This window comes from Rhincodon typus, chromosome 18 (genome assembly GCF_021869965.1).
Source record: "Rhincodon typus isolate 14 chromosome 18, sRhiTyp1.1, whole genome shotgun sequence".
NCBI lineage: Eukaryota > Metazoa > Chordata > Chondrichthyes > Orectolobiformes > Rhincodontidae > Rhincodon > Rhincodon typus.
Window position 1 is genome coordinate 8,342,561 of NC_063349.1, and position 19,595 is coordinate 8,362,155.

General features: G+C 41.8%; 1 protein-coding gene across 1 annotated transcript in view; it reads left to right on the forward strand.

The window, feature by feature from the left end:
• The window catches only part of cntn1b (contactin 1b), a 685,547-nt gene that overhangs the window by 551,026 nt on the left and 114,926 nt on the right, over positions 1-19,595 (forward strand). The window contains exon 20 of the mRNA XM_048607547.1: positions 12,385-12,488. Coding sequence (XP_048463504.1) covers positions 12,385-12,488 — 104 coding nt within the window. The remainder of the gene's footprint in view (positions 1-12,384; positions 12,489-19,595) is intronic.

The window sequence follows — 19,595 nt, forward strand, 5'->3', positions numbered from 1 at the left end:
TCGGGCCTAGACCCTTCATGAAGGGTCTAGGCCCGAAACGTCAGCCTCTCTGCTCCTATGATGCTGCTTGGCCTGCTGTGTTCATCCAGCCCTGCACCTTGTTGTCTCGGATTCTCCAGCATCTGCAGTTCCTACTATCTCACTTCTAATGTCTGTTTGTTTAGCTCATATAACTATCATTTGCATTTTTCCTCTTTTACTAAATATCTCTGCTGTAGCACTTTGTAAAGCCAAAATGTTCTTTTTGTGAATGTCTGCCAAATTAATTTTCAGTTAACATTTCTTCAAACGGGAATGGCGGAACAGTGCTTCTAGAACTTGCAGTATATGTGTGATGAATACTTTAATTCTTAGTACAATGTAAAGAACTGACCTTTTTCCATTCCCAAATTCTCCATTTACTTGTATCTGCATTAGGCTCCCTTGATGTACTTGCATTGGGCGCTATTAGTACATGCTGTACATCATGACAGGGTTCCCTGAAATAAAATTAAAGAGCATAAGCTTTAACTTATTTTTGATGGATTTCCAAGAAAATGTTCAAATGGCCTTCACTTTCAATGAAAGCTCCCTTAGCATTTTCAAATGGGAATAATTTTCCATTGGTCGGCTGGATTGCAGGAGAGTGTGGGATTTGCAAACAACAAGACTTGATTTTCGATTTGAAATTTCATCATTCATCAAATTCGAATGGATATATAGATTGGTGCAAGCTCAGTGCTATAGCCTGTGATCTGGATTCACTGGAGGAAACAGTGATGGGTTCAAGAATTCGAATGAGTTTGATGTTCAGATCTTTTACATAGACCTCTGCAGCAAACATGGGTTATATAGTTTTTTCCAAAACTACTATTTTTTTGTCATCTTTGTCGTGCAATAGGTTTTGCTTCCAGTGGCCACCTAATTATGAATCATAGAATCCCTACAGAGCAGCAAGATACCACTCGGCCCATCGGGTCTGCATCGACTGAACGTCTGCAGAGCATCCACCCAGGCCTAGCTCCCCACCCTATCCCTGTAATCTGCATTTAGCATGGCCAGTTCACCTAACCTGCACATCTTCGGACTGTGGGAGGAAACCGGAGCACCCGGAGGAAACCCACACAGACACAGGGAGAATATGCAGACTCCACACAGACAGTCACCCGAGGCTGGAATCGAACCCGGGTCCCTGGTGCTGTGAGGCTGCAGGGAAACCAAGCTGTCATTTTCAAAATATTTGTTTAGGAATTTTGGATTGTTCCACTCTTTCCTTTGTTGTTGACTTTTTTTTGTTTCTACTGACTGTTCTGTTTAATCCACTGTTCTCATGTGTTCTTCATGGTTCCCATTGAATATTGTATCTGCCAGTACTTTTCATAATCATTTATTTCAGGCAATTAACTTCAAAAACTTTGTCTACATAAACATAAACACCAAAATGTGGAAAGGAAAGTGTGATGTGGTAAAGGAAGCACACATCAAATACTAGCTTTCATGTGGCTTTATATAAATCTGTAATCTGTTATGTATTACATTCACTAACTGAACCACAATTTTCTATTTGAATTGGAAAGTCCTATGATGTGTCTTACAAACTGGATTCTCAGGCCTGGATTTTTGCAAAGTTCTGGTTGGATTGCCTGACCCCACTCCTAGCATTTCCAGTTTTCACCAGGGCCTTTGAAGGGTTGCATCTGGTTTGAAGTTGGGACACCGTTGCTGGTAGACCTAACTTCAATGGTTCCATTCCAAAGGTGGCTTCATTGCAAAGACAGGCAAGGCTTACACATCCCACAATTTTGAGGGGGTCGGGCCAGCCCTTTAAAATGTCAGGGTTCACAGTGCAACAGAGGTGTTACGAACCATAGTCTGCACGAAGGCACCTCCTCATGCATCCCATTCCATGCTATACAAATCCTCCTGCTCATGCCTGGCTATGCCACTTCAATGCCCATTCACCCACTATACACTATTGTAGCAGTGAACCCTATAATGATAGTTGTGTGTTCAAAAAATGCTTTCTGAATAAAGTCATTTGTTGATGACTTATCATTAAAATTTTCTAAAACTGTTTTTCACATCAGCCAAATAATCATCCAGACCCTGAAAGATTTCAACAACTGAAACTGCAAAGCACTTGAAGCCTTTTAACCTCATGCGTATAAACATTATGAAATTGACAGTGATCAACCAGAGCTGTCAGTGAAGAGAGGGTTAAGGAGTTTCAGGTCACCAGAGAATTTCTGGACACTTAATCCTGGATGTTGAATGGGGGCTCTCAATTGTGCAGGAGGTGAAAGGTCAACCACCCAACAGCAAGATGAAAGCTGGGAAATGAATTGGTGGTTGATTGAATTCAGATCTTAGCTCCTAACAGAAAAGTGAAAGGAATTTCTTCTTAATGTGCACGCATGTCGTGCATACTCATCACATCAGATTAAGTTATATCTTTGTAATTAATTCAGCAGCAGGAAAGAAACATACACCTCATGATTTATCTCTGGTTAAAGGTGGCACACAGTTGGCGAGGTATGAGTTCGGAGAGAGTAAGAGCTGCTTTTCTTGCACTAACGGAACTTTGCTGGACTCCAGCGAAAGGAAGTTGAGCTGTTGACTCGAGGACAGATGAAACCTGCCCAGGGATACAGGGCTTGGCTGTTCTTGGGAAGGAGGGAGAGGGACAGCAGCTATGGATCCCACTGTGGCAGTGGGGAGGCATGGATGGGAGTCTCAGTTCAAAGTCCTCTTTGCAGACAGACAGTATGATACCTGGCTCACAGGGTCCAAGTGCTGTTGCATATGGCACCTCGCCAGATCCTTTGACTGTGCATTGGCAACTGGCCAGCTGCTGCCCAGTTGTGTGTAGCGACTGGCCTAACTCCAAAGGGAATTCCTGCTGACTTCCTGTCCTAGCTTGAGGATGCTGGACGTGGCACCAAGATCTGACCCGGTCAAACGCAGCAGCTTCCAGAGTCAGGTGTAAGTGAGAAGCTCCTGGTCAAACAACCAAGCGATTTTGGTGACAGATTGCTGCCATGAGTAACAGCTTCATTCAATTGTTCCATCAACAGACCTGGATTATCTTCTATGTAGGGTCAGACCCGTTGAGCTCTAAACCTTGATTCACCTTGTAGTACGTTTGTCCCTGAGTCAACAATTTGTGGATTCAGGGTGACTTTAGAGTGTTGAGCACATAATCCAAGGTAGTGGTTTAATGCAGGACTGAGGGTGTGCTGCATTTTCTGAGGTGCCTGGGACACACAGTGCTGGCCATTCCAGCAAATTCCTGGCTTTTCATTTCAGAGAGTGATGGGAGTTCTCTCAGTGTCCTGGCTGGCATTTAAATACTCAAACCTCTGCAAACTAAATTGTTGCACACATTGCAATGATGTCAGCTGCATTCCTTACCTCTTGCAGCACTTCCTTCAGTAAATACTTAGACTGCTGCCATTCATTTCAAACCTGCTGCATGATCACTTTCAAATTAGATAATAATTAGCTCTAATTGTCCCTGATATAACCATTTCAATTTTACCTACTGAGGATTAGATGATTTTGACTCGAATTCCAAGTTGCGTTGCTAGACCGTCCTTTCCACTGTACTTCCTCAAAGTGCATCTGGAACCCCACATGTGTTCGCTGACGTTGTACGTTATTTCTTCCTCTACCTTGCGAACCTTTCATCTTATAATGCTTTGAACTATGATTACAATAATTCACCCAATTATGGTTTCCAAAAGAATTCCTCTAATCTTGTTGCTCACTTTTGTTTGAGTATGCTTTGGAGTGCCAATATCGTTAATGGACTTCTCTCTTCAAATACTGTCTCCATCATAACCCCTGTCCTAAAAAGAAAATGCTTCATTCCATCATCCTTTCAAACTATCTCTGACTTCCCTCATCTTTCCACTGTCCTCGAATGTACTGCTGCCCCCAAATCTTTCCTGGAGCAGTGGGTGGGATTTTTCCGATGGTCGTGCTCGGGTAGGGTTTGAAAGGGAAAGGATACGCGATGCATTTTAATAGTTTAAAAGCAGATGTAATAACGGTAACTTTGATTTTGTTTTCTTCCCACCCATAATCTGTAAACACCTGTTTACAGCCATGATATTTACTTGTTCATTCGTACACATTGGAGAAGGAAACACAAAATTATTCTCCAGGGATTGGTCAGAAAGCATTTAAATCATGATCTTTGGGTGAAGCTGATAGGTACACAGATCCACTCATTGCACTGCCATGACAAGGGCAGTTAGCAATTAAGTACTGTGAGCCATTCAGTTCAATCTAGGCTGATCTCCTACTCAACTTCATTTGTTGTGCCAACAAACATCCATCAATCTCAATCTAGAAAGTTATAATTGATCCAACTGGGGGAAAGAATTCCAGATTTTCACAAACCTGTGCTTCCTGATTTACTTGTTAAACCACCTGGTTGGAATGTTAAAATTGCCCCTTTTGTTCAGAATTTTCCCACCAGCAAGAATGGGTTTCCTCTATCAGATGCTTTAATCGTTTGATAGAATTCTATTATGTAATCCCTGATAAACTCTAAATTTACATGACTCTAAGAGCCTTCTCCATCCCTTTCCTCCCACATCTTGCCAAAACACCCTTCACAACTTTGAGTGCCAAACTTTATTTCTCTCTCACTACCTGGTCTTCCTCACTTCCTGACAGTCTCTGCCTCATAGAGATACTGACATCCAGCCTTGCTATATGTATCATGTCCTTAAGAGGCAAACATTAAGTATGTAGGTAAAAAAAAAAACATGTGCAGTAATAATCAGATGACAAGATTCAGTGGACATTCCTTGATAGTTTATTTATGCCTCTACATTTCGAAATCTTAACCCTGACCCAACCCCAACTTAAAATTAATTCCAAATCTTACTCAACAACAGATTGTAATGATTGGGTTGTTTCTGAAATAGCTGAGAGCTCTGATTTAAAATGCTAATGACTGTGTACATTAGCGAACCCCAAATTACTGGTTAAAATGCTAGAATGCCATGAAGTTAAAAGTCAATTGAACTTACTTGGTCTGTAATTTGGACTATAATTTAGTGACCCTATTTACTATACATTGTGTGCCATGTGGCAGTCCATCATGGTCATTATAAAACCATGTATCCTCTGATTCATTATAAACAGTAAGATTAGAAGGTAATTATTTTTGTGTATTGCATGTGACACTTTGAATAAAATGGGAGGACTCTCACTTAAGTAGAATGTTATGTATTAGAACATAGAACATTACAGCGCAGTACAGGCCCTTCGGCCCTCGATGTAGCACCGATCTATGAAACGAATCTGAAACCCATCGAACCGACACTATTCCATTATCATCCATATGTTTATCCAGTGACCATTTAAATGCCCTTAAAGTTGGCGAGTCTACTACTTTTGCAGGCAGGGCATTCCACACCCTTACTACTCTCTGAGTAAAGAACCTACCTCTGACATCTGTCCTATATCTATCACCCCTCAATTTAAAGCTATGTCCCCTCGTGCTAGCCATCACTATCCGAGGAAAAAGGCTCCCACTGTCCACCCTATCTAATCCTCTGATCATCTTGTATGTCTCTATTAAGTCACCTCTTAACCTTCTTCTCTCTAACGAAAACAGCCTCAAGTCCCCCAGCCTTTCCTCATAAGACCTTCCCTCCATACCAGGCAACATCCTGGTAAATCTCCTCTGCACCCTTTCCAATGCTTCCACATCCTTCCTATAATGCGGTGACCAGAACTGTACGCAATACTCCAAGTGCAGCCGCACCAGAGTTTTGTACAGCTGCAACATGACCTCATGGCTCCGAAACTCAATCCCTCTACCAATAAAACCTAACACACCTTACGCCTTCTTAACAACGCTATCAACCTGGGTGGCAACTTTCAGTGATCTATGCACATGGATACCGAGATCTCTCTGCTCATCCACACTACCAAGAATCTTACCATTAGCCCAGTACTCTATTACTCCTTCCAAAGTGAATCACCTCACACTTTTCCACATTAAACTCCATTTGCCACCTCTCAGCCCAGCTCTGCAGCTTATCTATGTCCGTCTGTAACCTGCAACATCCTTCCGCACTATCCACAACTCCACCGACTTTGGTGTCATCCGCAAATTTACTAACCCATCCTTCTATGCCCTCATCCAGGTCATTTATAAAAATGACAAACAGCAGTGGCCCCAAAACAGATCCTTGAGGTACACCACTAGTAACTGAACTCCAGGATGAACATTTCCCATCAACCACCACCCTCTGTCTTCTTACAGCTAGCCAATTTCTGATCCAAACCGCTAAATCACCCTCAATCCCATGCCTCCGTATTTTCTGCAATAGCCTACCATGGGGAACCTTATCAAACGCTTTACTGAAATCCAAATACACCACATCAACCGCTTTACCCTCATCCACCTGTTTGGTCACCTTCTCAAAGAACTCAATAAGGTTTGTGAGGCTACCCTTCACAAAACCATGTTGACTATCCCTAATCAAATTATTCCTTTCTAGATGATTATAAATCCTATCTCTTATAATCCTTTCCAACACTTTACCCACAACCGAAGTAAGGCTCACTGGTCTATAATTACCAGGGTTGTCTCTACTCCCCTTCTTGAACAAGGGGACAACATTTGCTAGTCTCCAGTCTTCTGGCACTATTCCTGTAGACAATGACGACATAAAGATCAAAGCCAAAGGCTCTGCAATCTCCTCTCTAGCTTTCCAGAGAATCCTAGGATAAATCCCATCCGGCCCAGGGGACTTATCTATTTTCACACCTTCCAGAATTGCTAACACCTCCTCCTTATGAACCTCAATCCCGTCTAGTCGAATAGACGGTATCTCAGTATTCTCCTCGACAACATTGTCTTTTTCCTGTGTGAATGCTGACGAAAAATGTTCAATTAGCGCTTCTCCTATCTCTTCGGACTCCACGCACAACTTCCCACAACTGTCCTTGACTGGCCCTAATCTTACTCTAGTCATTCTTTTATTCCTGACATACCTATAGAAAGCTTTAGAGTTTTCCTTGATCCTACCTGCTAAAGACTTCTCATGTCCCCTCCTGGCTCTTCTTCGCTCTCTCTTTAGGTCCTTCCTGGCTAACTTGTAACTCTCAAGCGCCCTCACTGAGCCTTCACGCCTCATCTCTACATAAGCCTCCTTCTTCCTCTTGACAAGAGATTCAACTTCTTTAGTAAACCACGGTTCCCTCGCTCAACCACTTCCTCCCTGCCTGACAGGTACATACTTCTCAAGGACATGCAGTAGCTGTTCCTTGAACAAGCTCCACATTTCAATTGTGCCCAGCCCCTGCAGTTTCCTTCTCCATCCTATGCATCCTAAATCTTGCCTAATCGCCCCATAATTGCCTTTCCCCCAGCTATAACTCTTGCCCTGCGGTATACACCTATCCCTTTCCATCGCTAAAGTAAATGTAACCGAATTGTGGTCACTATCACCAAAGTGCTCACCTACATCCAAATCTAATACCTGACCTGGTTCATTACCCAGTACCAAATCCAATGTGGCCTCGCCTCTTGTTGGCCTATCTACATACTGTATCAGGAAACCCTCCTGTACACATTGGACAAAAACTGACCCATCTAAAGTACTCGAACTATAGCGTTTCCAGTCAATATTTGGAAAGTTAAAGTCCCCCATAACAACTACCCTGTTACTTTCACTCCTATCCAGAATCATCTTTGCTATTCGTGTCCAATTCCAGAGATTTGAACTCAAGGTCTTGACTGGCACTAGAAGGAGTGCAGTGCTTCCAGAAGTAGCATTTTTGGCTAAATTGCTGGATTGATGTCCCATTTGCCCAATAAAGGTGGAAAGGGAAAATTCCACAGCATGTGTGAAGAAGAGTTGGCAAGTTTTGACTCCTGTCTCGGTCAATGTTTGCACTTAAACCAACATCATTAAAAAACATTATTTGGTATTTTATCTCTTTCCTCTTCGTGGATTTTTACTGTTTGCAAATTGCTGTTACATTTCCTACATTACAACAGAGACTGCATATCAGAAGTAATTAATTGGCTGTAAGATGATTTGGGGGCCCTGAGATGCTACATTAATGTAAGCAGTTTCTTTGCTAATGGTAACGTGATAAAGTCTGACCCGTTTTATCTGTCTCGATATTTTCAAGCCAAATCAAAAAACACTCATTTCACTGATTTGGCACATGTTTTCCTTAGCTCCTTCCAAATCCCAGACCTGCTCGCCACTTCGGAACTCTCTTTTACTTTATGTACATGTGATTAACTCACGTGGTCTCCTGCAGCTCAGAGCAATGTGCATGTTGGCAGTCCAAGGCCATTGGAAGGCAGTGCACACACGATTAAATATAGTGCCAAACAGATTTCCAGTCCCCCGAATTCCTTGTGTGTCTTTTTTTGTCGGAGCTTTTGCTGAAACGTGAATCTCTCAAGCAATTTCAGATTTTTTTTTTGTAATTGGCTTGTTATTGTTTGGCAAATGTGGTAAAACAGTTACTGTTAAAGAAACAGAAAGCTTTATAGTTCCAAATCCCAGTCCTCAGGGTACTGACACATGTCGGAGTCTTGTTCCACAAGTGCTGACAGTTCTTGTGTATGCAACATGACTGCCTATTTTCCTTGTGTGAATCAAAGGAGAGAGGACAATGACAAATTGATTAACTTTGTGGCCTCCACTCACTCTTCTTGCACTGTCATAATGGCAAAACACATCCCTGGATAATTTATGGACAGATTAGATTTTTAATTCCAACATTTTTTTTTCAAAAGCGGACTACTAGAGCCAGAAAAGAAATGACGAGTGGATGCAAGTTCAGTGGCTTTCTGATGAGGTGCCAAGGAAGCTGAAGTGGGTTGGAGTTAAAATGGAGAAATGCGGCACAATCCTGTGGGAATTAGATTGTAGACATGCTTGCTGAGCCGGTGGGTTTGGTTGCAAACATTTTGTCACCCTGCTAGGTAACATTGTCAGTGCGCCTCTGGTGAAGCCAAACAGAGACACACCAGGGAATTCCTAGAGGCCTGGTATTCCAACCGGAACACCATCAACAAACACATTGAATTAGACCTTGTGTACAAACCACTGAGAAACAGAACTGGAAGTAATACCAACCATCCCAGCAAACTGAGGCATATAAATAACAAGCAGGACAGAACACCGACGCATCACCGGAGGCGCACTGATGATGTTACCTAGCAGGGCGACGAAATGTTTGCAACCAAACCCACCAGCTCGGCGAGCAAGTCTACAACCGCATCCACAATCCGAACTACAAATCCTCTCGAAAACCTGTAGGAATTAACACAGACTACGGACATGATGGGAGCAAAGATGACAGTCTGGGTGAGAGGTACATTTTGTGTTTCGCCTTTCACAAGATCAAGCCTCAAAAGCTAATTTGACCCTATTCTGTGTGTGTTGTGAGCTGAGGTGCTCACACGTATGACATTTGAGTGCTGGTGCACTGGAAAGGCTGCGGTCAAAGAATAATTATCACCTCTGAGGACTTTCTCACTCCCAGTACTCGAAGACAGCTAGCCAGAAAATTAGTGAAAAGTGAACAGGAGACAAGGATTTCAATTGACCTGTAAAATGGAGAATCCTGAAATTGACTGTTCACTATCTATTCTTCACGAATGGTCAGTCAGTGATCTGTATTTCTTTTAACTTTTATCTTTTTCTGACTCATTTCTAATATATGTAAATGTCTGTTGTGTTATTACTTCTTCTCGTGCTAAGTAACTAATGAACTCACTCTTTGGTTAATTTAAGAAAGCCTGGATGAATTTGGCTCCTTTTAAGACATAAATTCAGTTGGTCTGGGAGAGAGATATCCATGAGGAAAGGATCCTTTGTAATTTAACTGTGTTGCAAGCAACTGAGAGTGTAGTTGAATAAAGAAGGGAATTCAGTTCATCCCTCCTCAACCAGGAACTTGACAAGTTGGAATATCTGCCTGGAAACTGGGGTCTGGTTGTAACAGTGCACTTCTAGCTGTGTAGGAAGATGGACTACTTAAGTGCAGAATTCCTAGCCTCTGACCTGTTCTTGTAGTCACTATACTTATATGGCTTGTCCAGTTCAGTTCCTGATGAGTTGTACTCCTCAGGTCGTTGATGGTGAGAGATTCAGTGATGTTAATACTGTTGAATGTTAAGGGGAGATGGTTAGATTCTTTCTTCTTCAAGAGGTCATTGTGGCATGTGCTTGACTTTGCTTTATCATCTCAAGCCTGGATATTTTCCATGGGTTTTTCATTATCTGAGGAATTGCAAATGGGGTTGGCAATTGTGCAGTCGTTGGTGAACAGCCCCACTTCTGACCTCAGCTTGGAGGGAAGGTGTAATGAAGTAGCTGAAGATATTTGAACCAAGCACACAAAACTGAGGATGTCCTTGGACTGTGATGATTTGCATTCCAAAAACCAAGACCATCTTCCTTTGTGTCAGATATGACTCCAACCAGCAGAAAGTTTTCTGCTTGATTCCATTGACTTTAGTTTTTCTTTTCTCCAGAGCAGTTTAATGCCGCATTTGGTTAAATGCTACTTTGATGTCAACATTCACTTCTCCTCTTGAATTCAGATCTTTTGTCCATGTTTGGACCAAGTTTATAATGAGGGCAGGAGCTGGGTGGGCTCCAAAAGTGCTGTTTAATAGCACTGTCGATGATAACCTTTTATCACGTAGTCTGATGGCATGGCCATTGGCTAGGTTGGATTTGTCCTGTTATTTGTGGACAGGATATATCTGGGCAGTTGTCCATATTGTTGGATAGATACCAGCATTGTAGCTTTCCTGGAATAACCTGACTCATATTGCAGCGAATTACGGATGAAAAGTCTTCTGTGCTATGACTGAAATGTTGTCAGGGCTCGTAGCCTTTTAGTATCCAGCACCTTCAGTTATATCTTGATGTCATGTGGACCGAATTGAATTGACTGACAGCTGTTTGTGATGATGGCGAGCTGAGGAGAAGGGCTGTTGGATCCCAATGGGAAATATGATTACAGTATGATAGAATTTCATGCTGAGTTTAGGAATGTTGTATTTAAAATCGAAAATAGTGCCTTAAATTTAAATGAAATTAATAGGTTTAAAGGATAAGTTGGCAAAGGTAGTCTGGGAATTTGGATTCAAAGGTATGATGGTATATAAGTAAGAATAAGCATTTGTAGAAGTTATTCGTAAAACTGTGCAATTCCTGAAAGGATTTAAAACCCAGAAGAAATGTGATCCAATTGTCGCTAACTAAAGAAGTTGAGTATAATATTAGATTTTTTGAGAAAACATTTGCTGTGTTGTCAAAAGGTTTGAGGATTCAGGAATTTTACCAAACAGTGAATAGTCACCAGTGAATTTTAAAGAGAGAGAAATTAGAGTAAAAGTTGGTGAGAAATAGAGAGAACTGATTGTAAAAGCATCCACAAATATCTAAGAAAGGGATTAGGGAGAATAAACATGGGTCTCTTAAAGGTTGAGACAGCAGGTCAGAATGCTCTTAGAAATGAATGCTATTTACCATCTATATTAGTGACTTACAAAAAAGTAAATCAAGAGAACTATATTTAAGTTCGCTAACAATACAAAGCAAAAACTGTGAGGAGGACACAAGGTGGCTGCAAATAGATATTAAGTGAATGGGCAATAAGGTAACATGTGGAGTATAATGTTAGAAAGTGTAAGGATATTTATTTAGGTCGTAAGAATCATAAAAATGTAGTTTTAAAAGGTGTAAACCTTTGAAATAATGATATTCATGGATGGTTTAGTTGCCTTTGTACAGTAACAACAGACAGTTTGGATTTAGGTGCTGCAGACATCTCAGGAAGCAAAAACTATGTTGGCATTTAGTGCAGGCTAATTGGAGTACAGGAATAGGGAAGGCTTTTGACAGTTGTAAAGGGCTTTAGGGAAGCTGCCATTCATTGCTTTGTAGAATAGAAAACCACTAAATAAAGCTTGGCACGGAACCTTGCCATGTTTTCATATATTCTCCTCTGTAGAGTCCCATTGCACATCTTCATTATGCCATAGTTCCTGCGAGTCTTTCAGTTAACCTGAGTAAATTTTCATAAAGAATATAAACGATCTATTATGTGAAGACACACTGTGGCTACCTGTCGGTATAGTCCAGTTATGGGCGATTCGATGGTAAGATGACTGACAAGGTGATGTGCACCAGCCCCGTCAGAAACAGATGGAAGAACTCTGAAGCATCCATATCCAAAATATTAACTCTATTTCTCTCTCCACAGATGCTGCCAGACCAGCTGAGTTTCTCCAGCACTTTATGTGTTTGCTACTGAAGTCATGTCAGTGTAAGATATGATTATGTGCAATCTTCTTTAATTGCAGTAAAGTCATCTGGTATTTTATTCTGTTGTTAGAGCCTAGTGAAGCTCCTCCACAAGTGACTGCCAGGAGCCTCTCATCTTCTGAAATCGAAGTGATATGGTCATCGGTGACTGAACCATCAGTGGAAGGCTACGAGGTAAATACAGCTTCATTGTCATGTGATTAAGGTGTACGTGTAAAGATGCAATGCTATAGTTTATGTTTAAGCTGAAGATGAAAGTAACAGCTGGAGAAGAACAATTACAACAACAGAACTACCTCTCTATAGCATAGGATATATTGACAGTGAAATAATCATCGCATTATTTGTATCCATTGAAGAACAGCCATGCTGTCCTTGGCTGAAAACACTAGGCAGCCAGGAGGTTTCATATAGACTCAGGTCAGACCTCTTGTTTGTTTAACTGCATTCACAAACACAAGACTATCTGTTCAGCTCTTATACTCATAAAGCACTTGACAGAGCAATCTATGAAGGGGTGGGTGACTGAGCAACCTGCTTGGTTGCACCACATGCTCCATGGAAAACATTTCTCCCTGCCACCACACCATGGTTTGTAGTGTGTAATATTTGCTGTGATACTGTAGCATCTCACCAAAGCTTCCTCGTAAAACCTTTTCGAAATCTACGACCCTCACCACCCAGAAGGATAAAGGCAGCAAATGCATGGGAGCACCATCGCCTCCAAGTTGCCTTTCAAGTCGCCTTTCAAGTCACATGCCACCCTGGGTATATTCGGCTGTAGCGTCACTTTGTCGGGACAATCCTAGAACGCCCTTGCTCACAGCACTGTAGGTGCACCTTGACCAGTATGACAGCACTTGAAAAAAGACAGCAAGAAAGTAACACATTGCCCAACTAAATTTCTTCATCTCCAATGTAGTACTTCTGAAGTGTCATCACTGTTGTTATATAGGAAATGGGGTAACCAGTTTTACACAAGCTCCCACAGGAGTAATGTGATAAAGGTCAGATGATCTGTTTTGAATGATATTGATTTGAGTCATAAATATTGCACAGGGCCTGGAACATTACTCCCCTACTGTTCGTTGAAATAATGCCATGCGATCTTTTATCTCTACCTGCTTTTGCAGACAGAAACTTGATTTTTAATATCATTTGAGAAAGAGTGAGTCTGGTAAGATTTTCGAGTCCATTGTTAAAGATGAGTTTGTGGAGTACTTGGAAGTAAAATAGGGCTGAGTCAGCACAGCTTCGTCAAGGGGAGGTCATTCCTGACAAATCTCTTAGAATTCTTTGAAGAGGTAATGCGCAAGTTGGACAGAGGAGGGCCATTGGATGTGATCTAGTTGAATTTCCATAAGGCCTTTGACAAGGTGCCATACAGGAGACTATTACATAAGGTAAGAGCTCACATTCTTAGGGGAAAGGTATTGGCATAGATAGAAAATTGGCTGACTGGCAGAAAGCAGAGAGTGGAGATAAAGGAGTCTTTGTTAGGACGGCAGCTGGTGACTAGTAGAATTTCACAGGGAGCAGTGATGGCCACACAACTAATCACATGATACGTTAAAGACCTGAAAGAAGGAAGAGAGGGCATTGTTGCTCAGTTTTCAGATGACACAAAGATAGGTGGAGTGACTGGCAGTACTGAGGAAGCGGGCAGCTGCAGAAGGACATTGATAGGCTAAGCGAATGGGCAAAGAAGTTCGAATGGAATATGATATGGTGAAGTGTGAGGTTATGTTCTGTCATAGGAAGAACAGAGGCGTAGACTGTTTTCTAAATGGAGACAGGCTTTGGAAATCTGAAGGACAAAGGGACTTAGAAGTCCTAGTTAAGGATTCTCTTAAGATTAACGTAAGTTTCACTTTAACAGGTTCAGGTTCACCTTGGCAGCTAGGAAGGCAAATGCAATATTAACATTAATTTCAAGAGGGCTCGAATACAAGAGCAGGGATGTACTGCTGAGGCTTTATAAGGCTCTGGTCAGACCACATTTACAACATTGTGAGCTGTTTTAGGCCCTGTATCTAAGGAAGGATGTGCCGGTTTTGGAGGGGGTCCAGAGAAGGTTTACAAGAATGATCCCAGGGATGAAGGGCTTAGCATATAAGGAGCTGTTGAGGACTCTGAGTTTGTAGCTGATGGAGTTTAGAAGGATGGAAACTTACAGATTACTGAGAGGCCTAGATGGAGGGTATGGAGAAAATGTTTCCACTGGTAGGAGAGTCTAGGACCCAAGGGTGCAGCCTCAGAGTGAAGGGACAACCCTTTAGAATAGAGATGAGAAGGAATTTCTTCATCCAGAGGATGGTGTCTCTGAAACTGTTTACCACAGAGCGCTGTGGAGGCCGCGTCAGTGCGTGTATTTATGACAGCGACAGACACGTTCTTGATTAACAAGCGTGTCAAGGGTTATGAGAGGTTGGCAGACATATGTGGTTGAGAAGCCTATCAGCCATGATCGAATGGTGAAAGAGACTTGAGGCCAAATGGCCTAATTCTGCTTCTACATGTGATATATTTGCATAATTATGATACCTACAATAGGACAGTACATCTGAGCACTACATGGGAGTATCAGCCTATATTATGTGCCCAAGTCAGTCTGGTGGGAATTAGTTTGTATCAGAGAAGCAAAGTGACAGTTGTGCTCAGTTGGTATCCTGAGTCAGGTTGTAGGTTCAAATCCTACACTTATTGCGTGTGATGGCCAAATTGTTGCAAAATTACAACACTGCTGAAATGGGGAATTTAATCAAGTGGACCTAACAAAAAGAATATTGCATCAGCTGGAAGTATTTCAATTATCTAAAAAAAAACTAATTTTCCTGTTGCTGATTAATTGCATGCTTGAAAGCTGGAAATACAAGCCAAGTAGCTCTTCATGTGTCAAGTTCTTACTTTCAGTCTTATAACGGAGAGGAAACCTCAAAGCCATTTCATCTCAAGTCGCCATCCTTTTCTCAAACCCTGCAACTTAAATCAGCGAGTCAGGTCTGTGAAGCATTAGCAATTTCTTTTGGTCCTTCAGCTCAGCAAGGTGTACTTGGATTTCCTGACTCTTGTCCATATTTCCAGTTATTTTTATGCCCTCCCATCTGCCTTTTCCATATGTTTCAGGTAGATGCTCAGGGCAAAATTGAATTGTTTCAAAAGAACGGTGAGTGGTTATCCATGTTTCTTTCCGAACCATCAAAGTGAAGTCAAATGGCTCTGCTTCTCATTGCTTGCAGCTCAGTTTGCATAAAATAACCATTAAGATTGCCCATAAAACTGAATCACTGCATTTCAGGTTATTTGTAATTTGTTATCTGTGAAGCACTTTGAAATTTCTCCACAATGTAGTGCAATGTTACTTAAATTTAAGTCTTTCTTTCCATCCTGATGGTCAGAGGACAGAGCCTTCTGTTAGACATCACCTAACTGCACAGCTTCTTTTGTTAAGTTATGTTTCTTATTCTCGTCTTGCGGAATAGAACTACATAGTGTTTCTTTTGTTATTTGTACTGTTCTTGTTTTAATTCCCATGCCTCAGGCATTGACTTGTTTTATGTACAAGAAGAAAATCTGGAGACTGTTGATGATCAGCCAATTTCTGTCATCGACCAGAGAGTACATTATCCTTATTGTGGAGTTTTCACTGCACTTCAGAGAAAATTATACTTGTTTAGTGGCCACCCCTCGGAGACAATGTCCTCCTTCTGCTAAATCATTGTGAATCCATTGGCCATTTTTATGGCTCAATGTTTTTCTTTCAAACACTTGGCAGAATCAGCGGAGTTGCTTTTATTGGAGGAGAGGTTGAGACGACCATCTTATCAAGATGCACATTCCTCTGATGCTTACAATGGAGCTTCTGGCAGGACAGAGTAAAATGTTAGTCACCACATGAGGTTTGGATTAAGTGACTGCATTATAACAAGAGATTTTTTTTCCTCTCCTTTTTATATTTCCAGATTCACATTTGCCAGAGTATCCTGATACGACTTCTGGCAGATATTGCTAGTTTTGTTTGCTTCATGATGTACTTTAGTAGGTATGCGCTAGCAAGGTAACATGACTTTATTTTTAACCGTTTTAACGTGGGAATATCTTTGTGAAATAGCACCAATAGAAAAGTGCTGATTTTCTTTGCAGATGCCTCATCTGTTTGTATTATCAATTCAGAAATTCACCAGAACAAGACCTTGCTGTTTTCTTGACCATTCTTTGGTGAGTCCCACCATTTGGAAAGTCAGATGGCAATAAGGGAACTGTTTTCTTTCCAAAATTCACAAGTTCAGTCACTGTTACTGTGTACTTCTCAAGACAAAACTTTTTAAAGCCAGCATTCTAAAACTAAAGGCTGTGTTCCCATGATTGTCTGCCATGTTAGATTGCACCATATAAGGGTCAGGGTCTTAGCGTCATTGAAAAGATGTTGCTCGAGCACTTTTGGATGAGGATAATATTAGGTCTAAACAAATAATCAGGGGTGTCAGCCTCTGAAGATGAATCTACTTCGTCACCATCCCACCTGCATTCTTCCATAGCAATTGCATGCAGCCCAAATTCATCCAAAACTTGAATAATATTCCCATTCTGTCATATGACCACCAGCATGACAGATGGCAGACTGTATTGTCTTTTGGTCATTTTTCATTTACTCATCTCTGTACCTCAGGATCCTCACTGACAATGACCACATATTCCTGGAATGGATACAAGAGAAAGATTGTCCTCTGAAAGATGACCAACCCTGACCCTCAGACCTGTCTTAACGTCACAAACATTCTTGATTTCTAGTGGTTTTATCAATGTTTAGCTCTGGTCTGTGCTCCTCTGAACTCACCCCACGTGTTTTTCTTGATCTGTCAAAACACAGTCTGTTGAAATTCACAAATCATCTTTCCCAAGACCTTATGGAATCCTTGCTTCCCTCAATCAGTCCTTCTTCCCTGTTATCTTCAGTCACTCAATATCTGCTTAGTCTTCTCTTTCTTTCTTTGTAGCTTTGCTTTGTTTGATATGTTTCGCTATAGCCCTTTGCTTTGTTCCTCAGTTGGTTAGGATAAGGGTGGCGATGACAAGAAGCTATATGTCTATCAAAGGCATATAACAGGCACAAACGTTTGGAGGGATCTTCGGCAGTGATGTTCACTCCCAAATGGCGGAAATCATGAAAAGTTATTTGTTTGCATCTTCACACTCGTCCCTCAGAATGTAAGTCAAATGATTAGTAGGACTGGCCACAGTGTGAATCCTTCATCCCTGGTGGTACCCATCGACTTAACAGCCGATAGGACTATTTGTGTTGCATACGACGCAAGGATTTTATCAGCTGTCTCAACGCAGATGCAAGTATATCTGTGGAAGTTCACTTAGGATCCTAAAGCATTAATGTACATTAGAAAGAGCTTTATTTCTTTTCATTTCTGGAATGTGGATATCACCTGCTGGGCTATGATCTATTGCTCATCCCTTATTGCCCTGGGGAAGGTGGTACTGAGCTGCCTACTTCAACCACTGGAGTCCTTGGGGTGTAAGTACACCCTCAGTGCTTTCACAAAGGGAGTTGCAGGATATTGACCCAGCGTCGAGGAAGGAAGGGCAATATTGTTCCAAATCAGGATTAGCATTTCCTCTAATTATCTTCCCAGCTGCATGGATCTCCAAGGACTGTGCGCGGAAGTGAGTCAATGCCAGCCAGTGTGTGAAAAAGCTCAGAGCAGCTAGGTGCACACACAGCTTAACAGGAGAAGCTTCATGAGAAGGTTAGTCAGGGTGCTGTGTGACTTGGAGGGGAGCTTGCAGTTGGTGGTGTACCCATGCATCTGCTGCCCATGTCCTTTGCGAGGATAGTTGTCGTGGCTTAGGAAAGTGGTTTTGCAGGAGATTAGTAAGTTGTTATTGTGCACTGTTGATGGTACACTGCTGCTGCCTGTCAAGAACCAAGGGAGTGAATGTTGAAGGTCATAGATCAGATGCCAATCCAATGAACCAATTTTGCCTCAATGGTGTTGAACTTCCTGAATGTTGTTGCAGGTGCACCCTGCTCCTCCGTTCTTCTGTCAGAGTGGATAAGCAATAACATGTTTAAACACCCTCAATGTCACAAACACTGGTCGCCTAGGATCACCGCAGGCGAGGGTCCATCTCAAGTGGTCAGTCTTTCAGGAAACTCCTAGCTCGTCTTTGTGGTCGTTGTCCAAAAGTTAAGGGTTACCTGCGCTAATATAGAAGAGATATAATTTGAATACAACATAATGAAAAATAATATACTGGACGGTGGTTCACAATGTCCTCTAGATGTCTCATCACCTCATGGTTCACAATACTCCAATGCTCTGTGCAATCCGCATGGTTTTAAATTGTGCTCTCCACGCCCAAATCTTGGTCAACAACATCTGTCAAAATAAGTAATAGTGCTCATCCTAACTCCTGGGAACCCTACTTTATTCCTTCCTCCAGACCAAAAAACAACTGGTCTTTACAGCTCTCTCCTCCTGTCACTCTGCCAGCCATATATCTATGTTCCATTTTCTCTTTCCTTCCATGAGATTCAGTTTTGTTGGCAAGCCTGCTAAGGGCCACATCATGAAATGCCTTTTGGAAATCCACGAAGGCAAGATCAAAAGCTTTATCCTCATCTTCCCTCTCAGTTACCTCCAGGTTAGGCCTGCTTCCTAAATTGCCCTGCGCTAATCCAAGAAGGAGCTCACCGTACCTGTGATAAAGATCTTGATGAATTGTTTTTCCTCTTCACTATTCAAATCCAAGTCTCAGCAACACAGCGTGTGGCATGGTGCTTTCCTTGGACTAGGTCCAGTTCTCTCAGTTCCAACAATGAGATTCGAATAATCTAAGCATTTCCCAATAAAGAGTACATTTGTGAATGTGCAGAAGGACAAATCACAGCAAGCTCATTAAAACACCACCACCTCCTATTTTTCCTCTAAATCACACACCATTCTGTAAATATCATAGCTGGGGAAAAATCTTAGAACTCTGTTCTGAACAGCATTGATGCAGCTGTTCAAGACAGCTGCCAACTCATTTCCCAAGGGCAACGAGGGATGGACAATAAATGTTGGGCTTGCCAACAACACCTACATCCTCAGAAAGAATTTGCACAAAATTCAGCGGGTACGATTTTATCTTCTTTGATTCACATATTATGTTGTGTAAGAGCACTATTAAATTTATGGATAGTAGGAACTGCAGATGCTGGAGAATCTGAGATAACAAGGCGTAGAGCTGGATGAACACAGCAGGCCAAGCAGCATCAGAGGAGCA